At 29.3% G+C, this 12,013-nt stretch overlaps 1 protein-coding gene across 7 annotated transcripts; it reads right to left on the bottom strand.

Annotated features, from left to right (window-relative positions):
* Positions 1-1,355: 1,355 nt before the first annotated feature.
* On the bottom strand, positions 1,356-3,330 carry LOC110651949 (FAM10 family protein At4g22670). Of its 7 annotated transcripts, none has more exons than XR_009150655.1 (6): positions 2,996-3,236; positions 2,858-2,909; positions 2,604-2,753; positions 2,258-2,487; positions 1,697-1,810; positions 1,356-1,583 (listed from the first exon to the last, which is right to left on the bottom strand). XR_009150655.1 is itself a non-coding variant. In XM_058151466.1 (6 exons), exons 1-4 carry the CDS (start codon positions 3,078-3,080, stop codon positions 2,440-2,442), a joined length of 330 nt encoding a protein of 109 aa, XP_058007449.1. In that variant the 5' UTR covers positions 3,081-3,303; the 3' UTR covers positions 1,356-1,583; positions 1,697-1,810; positions 2,258-2,439. The 7 variants fall into 7 exon arrangements, 3 of the variants coding, with proteins under 3 accessions (XP_058007449.1, XP_058007448.1, XP_058007447.1); XM_058151466.1 differs by having other exon boundaries at positions 2,604-2,748; positions 2,996-3,303; XR_009150654.1 differs by lacking the exon at positions 2,858-2,909 and having other exon boundaries at positions 2,996-3,232.
* Between the last annotated feature and the right edge of the window lie 8,683 nt (positions 3,331-12,013).

The raw sequence follows: 12,013 nt of genomic DNA, 5'->3' as shown, positions 1-12,013 counted from the left end.
ATAGGTAATTATTACTCGAGGTTACGAGTTAATTTATAAAAGCCATTCCAACTTAATTTTTCTTTTAAATTTATTTAATTTTAATTTTAATTTAAATGTCAATAAAGTTTCCATAACTAAATATTATCTATTCTTAAATTATAATCTAAAATTCATGTTATCAGTAAATTAAAGATTTACATATTATTGCAAATAAAAAATTATTTCTCTTTACTCACATGTCTCTTTATTTCATATTTTCTAATTAAAATTTAACAAATTTCAAATATTTAAATTAACAACAACAATATAATTTAATTATTTTAATATTTTTAATACATTTTGAGATTTGATTTTTAAAGTTTTAAATTAATTTTTTTTTACTATTAAATTTAGTGTAACTATTTATTTGTAATTTGAAGGAATAAATTGAAATAAATGATGGTGCTCTATTGAAATTATAATTATTAAATAATATTACATTAGATACATTCCAATCCAATAATAAAAAAATTTAAATTTAAAACTTTTAAAATAAATCTCAAAATGCATTAATAATATTAAAATAATCAAATTAATAAATTATATATTTCTTAAATTTCTACAATTATATATATATATATATATATATATATATATATATATATATATATATATGAACAAATGAGAATGAGAGCTCAAACTTTGAATGAATTAAAATAATTTTAAAATTATTGTTATAAAATTACTTCTTAATAATAATAATAATAAAGAAGTAACACAAAATCTAACGGATTTACTTAACTAAATATTAATTTAGTATAATTTACATTAAAATAGAATTATAATTAAATGTATTAATTGGAAACCGAATTCAAATAATATTAGAATTCATAATTAAATTTAAATTTATATATTATTTATTTTATTAAATGTTAATTTAATGGAATTAAAATTAAAATAGAATTGTAATTTATTATGTAAAACTTTAATATGATAAACAAAGAATAGACATCGAGATTCCAAGAACAACACGAAGTTCAAAACAAAACTCATCCAAATTTAAGGAGGAAAACACTCATAATAAAATCCCCAAACGATCCTGACTATCTTCAATGCTAAAATTGATTTTTGACTTTGAAAAAGATTCTGAAGCTGATGCAAAGATGGAAACTTCCTTCGCTCAGCTGCAACAGCTACTTCAAAAACCTGAAAGGAAAAGGTATAAAACCTCAGAAAATAAGTTCTAAATAGTTTTTGTAGCATTAAATTCTGGAATTAATACTGGAATCTAGCATCTTCAACATCTCTAATTGCTGCCATTACATCCTCAATCCATCATTATATACTACAATCCCATCAACATAATATTATTGAGGAAAAAAATAATAATCTCATTTATAAACAACTAAAAATTCCCAATTATCTCTATGATCTCAATGGTTTGGACAAGTTCCATACAAACACAAATACCAATAAACAAGACAACACAAAACAGGGCATGAACCTTGTCAAAAATGGGCTCTCAGTAACTAAAATTGGAGAACTAATAATGCAGTCTTAACTCAAAAAACATTTGAATAGTCCATATTTCTAGGATAAGTCGTTACCATTATCAACATCACCTGCAGAGAAGTAAATAGCCAATCAATTAATCTCCACAATTCCCAATATTTATTAATTGCACACAATAACAAAGCAAACCTTAAACATAATGGAGTCTGATAAGAACAAATACCAAAGTTAATTTGAGTTCACACCAGCATCCACAGGAGGTTCCTCCATCATTGTTATTGGTTCTTTGTCGATAGGCAACAACATCCTCTTAGTCCAGCATGTTACAATTCATTATCTGCAACTCACTTTGGCCAATAAGCTTTGCAGGTAACACAAATTGTCCAGCTTTAAAAATTAATAATCCAATAATCGAATATATAATTCATAATCATGATATCTATATATATATATATATATATATATATATATATAGAGAGAGAGAGAGAGAGAGAGAGAGAGAGAGAGAGAGAGAGAAACAATTTCACCATCTTGATCCTCAATTTGATGTTTCAATTATAGGCGAGCTTGATGTTTATTTTTACTATCATGCTGTTCCCTTTTTTCTTTATTTATTGTCTTCATAAAAAATCGACAAAATAACATTATTAATTATTGCTGTAATCCACAGGATTTACACATATAACTTAAGCCAGACTGTTCCCTCTCTCTCTCACCCCTCTTGTGTCACACACCAATCCCAAGCAAGTAAACTACAACTTTTAAACCACTAATCAACATTTACCTCTGGTTGCATACACGGTTGCTGAAGTTGTATCGATGGAAATAGCCTCTAATAAGTGGACAATGGCTTCCTCCAATTTACGTGCAATGCAAGGAAACAACAGATTCTACAATCATATCCTTATAGAGCAGAAAATCAAACCATATAACACTAACATTATAAATAAGCATCTACCCACACATTCATTCTAATTCCTTCAGAGATGGCCTCCATGGCTTTGGGTCACCCATCTGCAAACAGACATTCCCATATGCCATAGAAGGGGGGAAAACATATGCAAATAATTATCAGGTTCCATGAATAAAATAAAGTCAAACGCACAAAGGATGAAATTCACCAACAATACCATCTGAGGAGGATCATTATGAGGCTCAACAGTCTCGCCCTCAATCTCAATGCTCGATTCGATTAGCTCGTCCTGCACCTTTTCTTCCTCTTTGGGCTCTCTTTGTGGTCCATCCTTATCCTCAATGTCCTCATCCGCGCAATAGCTTTTCTTTAACCCCAAATACATCAAACGTTAACACGTAAGAAAATAAATACACAATTGCACATAACTGAAAAAGAAAAACAGTGGAAAGGAAGCAAAAAAAACAGCACCGATTTGGAGCCTGCGTGATTGTAAGAAAAGGGAGAGAGCTTAGCACCAAGACTGAAGGGATATATCCGAGAAAACCAAAAATCAGAGAAGAAAATAGAGAAAGAGAGTGAAACTTGAATATATAGGAAAGTTTTTACCTCTTGATGTAGTCGCGGAAGAAGGAGAGGAAGGATCACTAAGAATGGAGGGATTGGATTTGCATTGTTCGATGAAAAGCTTCATTTCTTAGTGTTTAGCTGCGTACATTTTGCGTCTGGTATTGCAGAGGGAGAAATTGATCAAAGCATAGAGAACGGAGGAAAAGAAACTGAGGAGACAAAGCGCAGAGAATTCCTGGACGAAGTGGACTGGGTCAGACCCATGCAAGTCGGGAATGATCTCGAGCTTGAGAACTTGATGTGAAGGCAAAGTCCAAGTCAGACAGACCTATAAGGCCCACACGGAGAGTAGTCTGGGTCCATGATCGCTCGAGAATCGAAGAGCTCTGCGCTCGATTTGCTCATGCCCGAAAACCCCCAAGTCTTAAATCAAATTTAAAACACCGTAATGTTCGTTGTGTCTGAAAGCCCCTGAATTTTACTGTTTAATTTAATTTCTTAAACTACCTCAGCGTAAAAATTAAAAAAAAAAATTTTTTATAATTTTCTACTCTATCAAAAATTTTATACCTAATAAATTTAAAATAATTAACAAACATATAAATCAATTAATATTATATTAATAAATTTAAAATAAATTCACTGTAATGCTCTTATTTACATAATAAACAGTTAGAAGACCTGAGGTTTTTTTCCTAATCAATTTTTTTTTTTTTTAATTACAGAAATTTACCACATAATTGGTATACGATATATTCATGATTTTTGTAATAAAATTCTTACTATACCTATAAAAAAAATTATGTCTATGAAATTGTTTTGCAATAATTATTAAATATGGAATATGAACACTATAAAAAAAATATCAATGGTTTGATAGTTAATAAATATATTAATGGTAAATTTACTATTTACTGTCTCGTGCAATTCTTTAACATACTCCTTGATGAGAAAGTTTGATTCTTTAGAAGAACTTGAAGAAAAATCATGGAAGCTTGTCAGGTAGATTGAGACTACTATTGGTCCTATTCTTCAAAAGCTGTAATATGCCAGAAGGAATTCTTGATGGCTGCAAAATTTCATTCTCTGAGATTCTGGATTTCCTTTATAAAAACATAATAGGTTTTGTGAAAGGGAGGTATTTAGTTATAGCTATAGAGTATTTGTTTAGGTATTGTAAGGGAGATATTCATCTTTTCTTGCAATGTCTTGCTAAGGCTTATTCTTTAGTTCAATCTCTATATTGCCATGTTTCTAGGATGGCCATTGACGCAGGTTTCTGGCATGTTTGTCTAGAATTTGTGGGCTTTTTTGGAGAAACATCCATTTGAAGAAGAACTTTTCTTTGTTGAGAGAATTCATGCAGGATAAGGTGATTTTTATTAAAAATTTCTCTCTTTCAACGGGACCTTTTTACCTTGGAGGTGGATACATCTCCTATATGTTAGTAGTATGCCTAGGGCGTATTATTGTATTGTATCTTGTAAATATTTATTTCTCATTAATGACAAATATATTATTTTCTTTAAAATTTGAATGGTTTGAAGTTAATTAAAAATATCCCTTAATATCTTGTTAGATATTCTATTTTTAAGTCATTAAGAATATGAGTGACAGAAATATTTTAGTACAAATATTATAAATTTCTGTTCACAATCTAGGATACTTCATGGGCATGACTTATCCGAAAAGATTGTCACTTACGTTTATTTTCATGAATTAGTATGAGATACTAATATGATGAAATGGTGAGTTTCATGCCATATGATAAATATGGTGGGCACTTATAAGATAAATAGGCCAAACCAATGACACAAAAATGACTTGTACATGGAGTTTACTCTTGTCAATACAAGGTCATCTAGATCAGACTAGTACACATAATCCCTTGACCTAAGATAACATAGTTATCTAGTATATAGGCGATTTGAGTTTGATACTGCTTTCATGCTTGTACTATGTATGAGTATATGACCATGTGTTGACTCTGACTAGTTATATATGGAGATAGGCATTAGTTAAAATGTGATCCGTTACCCTAAGTAAATAGGGATAAAATCCTATGTTCATTTAATTGTTCTTGATAATTCAAGTTTCTGGCCAGGACAAATAAACTTAGTCAGAAAAGGGTTTCTGACTGGAAAAGTCTTATTAATCAAGAATTAAAATTAAAAGTGAACATATGATTCTAAATAAAAGAGTTTGACATGAACCATGACTTTAGCTGGAATCAGAATTTTGTAACGGAGAGATTTTAGTGCATGGTATATATGATCAAGGTTCATAAATTGGGGATTAATTCATAACTAATTGGCATTCATAGTACATTATGCTAGATGTCAACGATGATTTATGAGGACTTAAATGAAAAGGAAATTTTATTTTATGTTTGAAATAGCTCCAATAATATTGAGGAGTTAATATTATTCTCATTGCCAATTAGTAATAAATCTAGTGAGTCACACACATAAGAGCATTATGATCAAAGAGATCCATATAAAAAAATCTTATATGTCTAGATGTTATAAAATCTATATCATGTTTACTATATGTTAGCCATGTTTACGCACATATGAATGATTTTATATTATGTAATAAAAAATTTTATGTAATAAAAAATTGAATGGATTCCTTTTTCCAAAATTACAATTATTCATTATAAGAAATTCGTTCTTATAGGTAAATGCTCAATACCCAAGTAGGCCTAAAATGTGATCATGATCAAGTACTTTTTGGATCGTCTCAGACCTTTCAATTGACTTTTATCTCAAAAAAATATCGAGATTTTTTGCATATAAATTATTTACTTGTTACTAATATAGTTTAGCTCCTGTCATTCTTTAGATCCCTTATTCATATACAACATCTTTTTCTTTTATCAAGGGTTCTACTAATTGATATGTTTCTACAAATAATTGAAATTCAATTTCTTGATTTGTATCTTAAATTTTTGGAAACTTATAAAGTCCCTGATCAATGAACCTACAAAATCCTTCAAATTGTAGCTGACTAAATCCAGGTATTATATACATTCCCCCATTTCCATCTCTGAGCATTTTGTTTTTCCTGTTTATTAGAAAAAGATCCCATTATTGGATCATTCTTCTTTCAATTATATGGATTGGGGTCCTGAGCTAAGCCTTGTCTAAGGTTTGGAAATCTTAATGCCATAATACCTTTCAAATCCTCCTAGCCATTATCCTACTGCAATACTTCTTGCTAAGAAAAGCGTCCATATTGTGGCAATTCCACCCAGAAAGTAGTGGGTTGCTCTTACAGCACATCCTTTTATAATGCTCAAGGCTCTAGGTTGAGTAGTAGGAGCAACTTTTAATTATTATTATTATTATTAGTTTAAATATTTAAAATTTATTAAATTTTAATTAGAAAATATGAAATCAAGAGATATTTAAGCAAAAACAAATAATTTTTTATTTGTAGTAATATGTAAATATCAAATTTACAGATAATATGAATTTTAAATTATAAAATTATAACCTAAGAATGGATAATATTTAGTTATGTGATACTCAAATTAAAATTAAATAAATTTAAAAAAAAATAAATGAAATGATTTTTTTAATCTACAAATCGTTATTTGGGCCGAAGTAGAAGATGTTAAACTTCTTGTCATAGTCCTATTTTTCTAATGGGAAAATATATAGGATTCAAGCGAGCATGCGGCATTATTGTTAACGGATTCACGAGTAACATCTTAAGCAACATGGTGATTTCTTTCTTTCTTTTTTTTTTTTTTTTCTTTTTTTGCCCAGTAAAATATTATTTGTAATTTATCATATAATATAAACTACATTCTTGGGCTATATTGTTGGTATTTTCTTTATTATTGGGATTTTCCAGAAAATGAGGCATACCCAATCTGTTGGAAGGATGTACATTATCATTTTTGTTAAGACTGGTTGATTGAAGGACCTGAAGGGTACCTGGAAAAAAATCCATCAACTTCTCCAGAACATTCATTTGCTGCTCTGGAGGAAGATTGCCAGCGTACATGAGCTACGCGTCAACCATGGACATGGCAATCATAAAAGAAGTATTTTATGCAGTTATTAACGGATATAAAGAAGACTGTCAAGCAGAGCTGAGCTGAGCTGAGCTGAGCTGATGAGGGGTGAAGGAGTTGAAGTTTAACTTATTCTGTCAGTTAGTTAGTTTCGCCCCTGTATTTAAGTAGTTAGTTACTTACTTGTATATAAACAGATGATTGATCAACGAAAGGTCAAGTTTTCAGTTCCACTTTCATTTCTCGTTGTGGTATCAGAGCAATAACTGTTGTTCTCCCGATTCTTCTTTATTCACAGATCTCATATCTATTCTTTGACAGTTATTTTTCTTTCTTTGTTGATCTCTTTATTTTGTTCATCTGATCTTCTTTATATCCAGTAATAACTGCAGCAGTTATCTTACTGCTTAAAGCAATATGCATATACCAATGGCTTGCTTCTAATAGTTCATATATATCCAGGTTGGTAAACACCTGGAAAATTGCTCTGTGGGCTCATCTACACAACAGTGAACATGCATATAGGATGGTTAAGCATTTGATTAAGTTGGTGGATACAGATCATGAGATAGTTTTTGAAGGTGGACTATAGAGCAACTTGTTAGCAGCACATCCTCCTTTTCAGATTGATGCCAACTTTGGGTAAGCTGCGTTGTTGTATTATCAATGGATGTGTTGCAAACATCAGAATAACTTATCAATGAATGTGCTTAGCCTTTGCTGGACCAAATTGCTTTAGTTTGCCTAGAACATATCATGTATTAATCATGTTCCGATTTAATGACTAGAAGCAGCCTCACCTCTCTGTTTGGTTCAACACTTTGCTTGTTGATCGTTTATTTATTTATTTATTTATTTATTGAATCTCAAAATTCTCTCTCAAAAGGTTCTAGTTTTAAATGCTCTTGATTGATACAGATAGCACCAACTTCAAAAGGACCACATATATGCATGTACATACAAGACTAATGATCAATAGATGTTATGTCTACCACTTTTGGATTCAGTTTTACAAACGCAGTTGCAGAAATGTTCATTCAGAGTACCTTGAATGATTTTTACCTGCTTCCTGCACTACCCTGAGATAAATGGATGAATGGATCTGTAAAAGGATTAAGGGCACGTGGAGGGTTGACAGTTGACATACGCTGGAAAGAAAGTGATTTCCATGAAGTTTGTCTTCGGATAAAGGATGGAAGAAGCCGACATAGACTACATTATAGAGGAACTACAGTGACAGCAAGCATATCTTCTGGCATAATTTACTTATTTGACGCACAGGTAAAGTGGGTAATGGTATGGCCTATGGGAAGGTTTTCTTTGATATATTTTTTGTTTTGAGTTTATTGAATGGCAATATCAAATATATTGGTTAGAGAAGCAAACAGTACATCTACCAAGGAACTTGGTTCTTTCGAATGTAAATGCTCTTTTACGCTATCTTTGGTTCCTGCAATTGCAAAGTAGTTTCTTATTTTGTACTTGTCATCCAATCCTCTAATTAGTACTTTTTCTATCCAATTATCCAACTATTCTGATAATTATAGTATGGTATAATACTTGAGATTGACATGTTTTTGACATGATAGTTACTTTATTTATTGAATTACTGTCAATGAGAAACATTTCATTGAACAGAGGAAAGTTAGCCAATGAGATCTTGATTTAATGGAAACAAAGATATTGCACCTCACCCCAAGGAAAGTTCCCCACAGTTCAGTGCGTCATCGTTGAAGCTATGGCTATTTGACATGATTTGCTTTGCACAATCACCCAATATGGCTTAGGATCGACAGGGAAGGCAATTTGATCTCTGTAGTTTCAGGTATGTATACAATCATATTGTATTTTGCTTCCTTCCATGCTACTTTGTCTAAAGCCAGACACATCCTCGTAGATTTTGCTACATAATTTTACATTTTGCTAATGTAAATAGGGTTATCTTCGTTAGTGTCTAGGTGTATTTATTAATAGTAGATAATGTCCCTTATGTACTTCAATTGGTTGATGAATATTTGATTTTTGTGTTGCTTTATTTGAAGTCCAAGAAAAAAAAAATGGCAAGTTCACTCATATTCATTTCAGATTCACTTTTTATGATCTTTGAAAAGTTATTGTACAAGAAGTCATTAGTATGATAAAAAATAATATCACCTATATATACTTGAACCATATGCTTGTCATATACATGTATTTTGATAAATAATATAGTATCAATCTTTCCTCTTTTAAAATCGTTTTCCCTAATACTAATAAAAATGCTTAGCCTAGCCTAGCCTAGCCTGGATTAGTCGTCTAATGGTTAAAAATATATCACTCACCTCTAAAGGTTTAAATCACTCCCCACTCCCCTTCCAGCTGAGTCCCTGAAAGTAAATCCCTCTTACAAAATTGAAGGATGATTGAAGCCACATAATTATTAGGATTTTCTAGAAAATGAGGCATACCCTCTGTTGGAAAGATGTACATCATTTTTGTTAGACTGGTTGATTAAAGAGCCCGAAGGGTATCTGGAAACCAATCCATCAACTTCCACAGAACATTCATTTACTGATAGGGATGGTTCTGTTATGGAATGGGTATGTAAGCCTCTTATATGTAATTTCCAAATTCATTGTTGTAGTCACCAAGTGCCAAAATTCGTGGATGACCCTTAACGCAAGTATTCATCTCTCTATACTTGTCCTCGGGCATTTAGGGGAAGCTTGCGAGGCTGGTTGTCAGATTCCAGATGAGAAAGCAGAGTAATTAGATCCTACGATCATATCTGCTTTGGGAATTTCAGTTGAGTTTGTAATCCCTTTTCAGCATGTTAAACTTCCAAATGATATTGGCATATTGTTGAAGTTTCCGAGTACAGCGAATAAAAAACACCCAATAAAAGATGATATCTAAATAATTATCTTCTTTTAAAATTATTAATTAATGAATAACAGTTCAAATAGGTTAGAGAAAGTGTCCCTTAGAATCCTAATCAAATATGAATTAGAAATCCTAAACTGAATTGGAAATTACTCAACAAGTAAAATTGAAATTCATAATGCCTGGCCTCTAATAAGCTATATATATACATAAAGCTTAAGATCAAAAAATTATAAATTCCTACTAATTCTTTATTTGCATTCCCTTTTCACCCACTTTTCTTCTTTTCAAGGAACAACATAAGGTTCGGATGTTTTAAGTGTTTATATTTTATTTTTAATCTTTTTATTTATATTTTCTTATCTATTTTAATTATCAATTACAATTTTATATTCAGATTTTGAAGAAATAATTAAAAGTAACATTAAAATTGTCCCAACAACTTCAAAAGGAGGTCGACAAATTAAGAGGTAATTTATTTTTCTATTATCGTATAATCTTTTTTAATCATAGTCTAAAATTTAATTTTAAATTTTTTATTTTAATTTTAAGTTTAATTAATATAATATAATTAGATTTTAATCAAGATAATTGTTCTATGTGATTATAGATCGAGTTGCTGTCATATTTATAATTATTTTTGCTAAATTGATATAATTTTCTGATTTTTTTATTAATTAATATTTTATTATCCCTTTTCTCGGTCTACATGTTTGTCGGTTAATGAGTTTATTTATAAAATTCGCTAGGCAGTTAGTTTTAGGGTGAAATAAACATGCTTAATAAATTTAAGAGATAAATTAAATTTTAATTCAAATCTTAAACCAGTAGTCCCAATTTTTCATTACTCATGCCTTGAAAATTAACTAATAAATAAAATGTAGATTCTATAAAATTTAATTTGAGGACTGAAATTATTAATTTTATTTTTCTTAATCCATAGAAAATATGTATTACAAGTACATTGTATAATTTTTAAGGGAAACAACTTTTTCTTAAAAATTTAAGATCATTATAATTTTTAAGGAACTTAATTAACGCTAGCAAGTGGGATTAACAAAACAAGTAATTGTGAGTTCAGGCTTAATTACAATGATTAGAGACAACAATTAGAGATATCTATATACGATTAGAATATTTATAAATAACTTTAGATAGATAGTACTCAAATTATTAAATAGGTTAAAATTTATTTAATACGTAAGTTTAAAGATTTAATAATCTTATCCTGAATCATTATTCTCTAATTACTTAAAAAATAAAATAAAATTATAATCCTTTTAAGATTTGAACTCCAATAAATCATGAATATTGAAATTCTTTTTCTTTTAGGATTAAGATTTATTAAATGCCTGTAAATAAACTCATATCTGTATATTTTTATACCAAATTCTCTAAGTTATTTTCTGGATGAAGGTAAGGATCTTAAACTCTCTAATTTTTCTTTAAAATTTGAACATAATTAGTAGATATTGCATATATCTCCACTGTAATGCTCTTATGTACACTATGCTCTTATTTACATGACAAACAATCAGAAGACTTCTTTTTTTTTTTCCTAATCAATGAGAAGTCATACTGATTTTTCTTTGAAATCACGAAAATTTACTGCATAAATTGATTTTTGACAATAAATTATTCAGTTAATAACTCAATGATTTTTTATCTCTCATTTTATATATAAATAAAAAATATGAAATTTCTTACAATAATTACTAGAATTCATAAATAATTAGACTTTCTTCTTATGCAATTATTATTAAATATGAACATGGTAAAACATATATTAATGGTAAATGCCGTTCAATAGAAATTAAACGGAAGGCCTTAAGATTCATAATGTTTAATTTACTACATAAATTGATTTATGTATACTATGCTCTTATTTATAGTATGAAATTAATGGTAAATACTGTTCAATAGAAATTAAACAAAAGGCCTTAAGATTCATACTGTTTAATTTAATATGCCTTTTTTTAAATTTTTTTTATTGCTTTTTTTATTATTTTGTTTAATTACATGCATCACTTTTTTTTTAATCTAACATGTAGGTGTTTTTTTGTTATGTGATTACCATCAATTTCATTCTTTATACTAACTAGTTATTTAAGTCAATAACTTTTTTTATTTTCTAATATATTAAACAGAAAAAAAATTTATCAATCATAGAC

Source organism: Hevea brasiliensis, chromosome 8 (genome assembly GCF_030052815.1).
Source record: "Hevea brasiliensis isolate MT/VB/25A 57/8 chromosome 8, ASM3005281v1, whole genome shotgun sequence".
In the NCBI taxonomy this organism is placed as follows: domain Eukaryota; kingdom Viridiplantae; phylum Streptophyta; class Magnoliopsida; order Malpighiales; family Euphorbiaceae; genus Hevea; species Hevea brasiliensis.
This window is presented reverse-complemented; position numbering and strand designations above follow the sequence as displayed.

Coding starts and splice junctions, on each gene's coding strand:
- LOC110651949 (XM_058151465.1), bottom strand. CDS start 3,080: ATGAAGCTTTTCATCGAACAATGCAAATCCAATCCCTCCATTCTTAGT. Junction 2,910..2,995: donor TTCCGCGACTACATCAAGAG/GTAAAAACTTTC, acceptor ATATCCCTTCAG/TCTTGGTGCTAAGCTCTCTC. Junction 2,749..2,857: donor ATCACGCAGGCTCCAAATCG/GTGCTGTTTTTT, acceptor GTTAAAGAAAAG/CTATTGCGCGGATGAGGACA.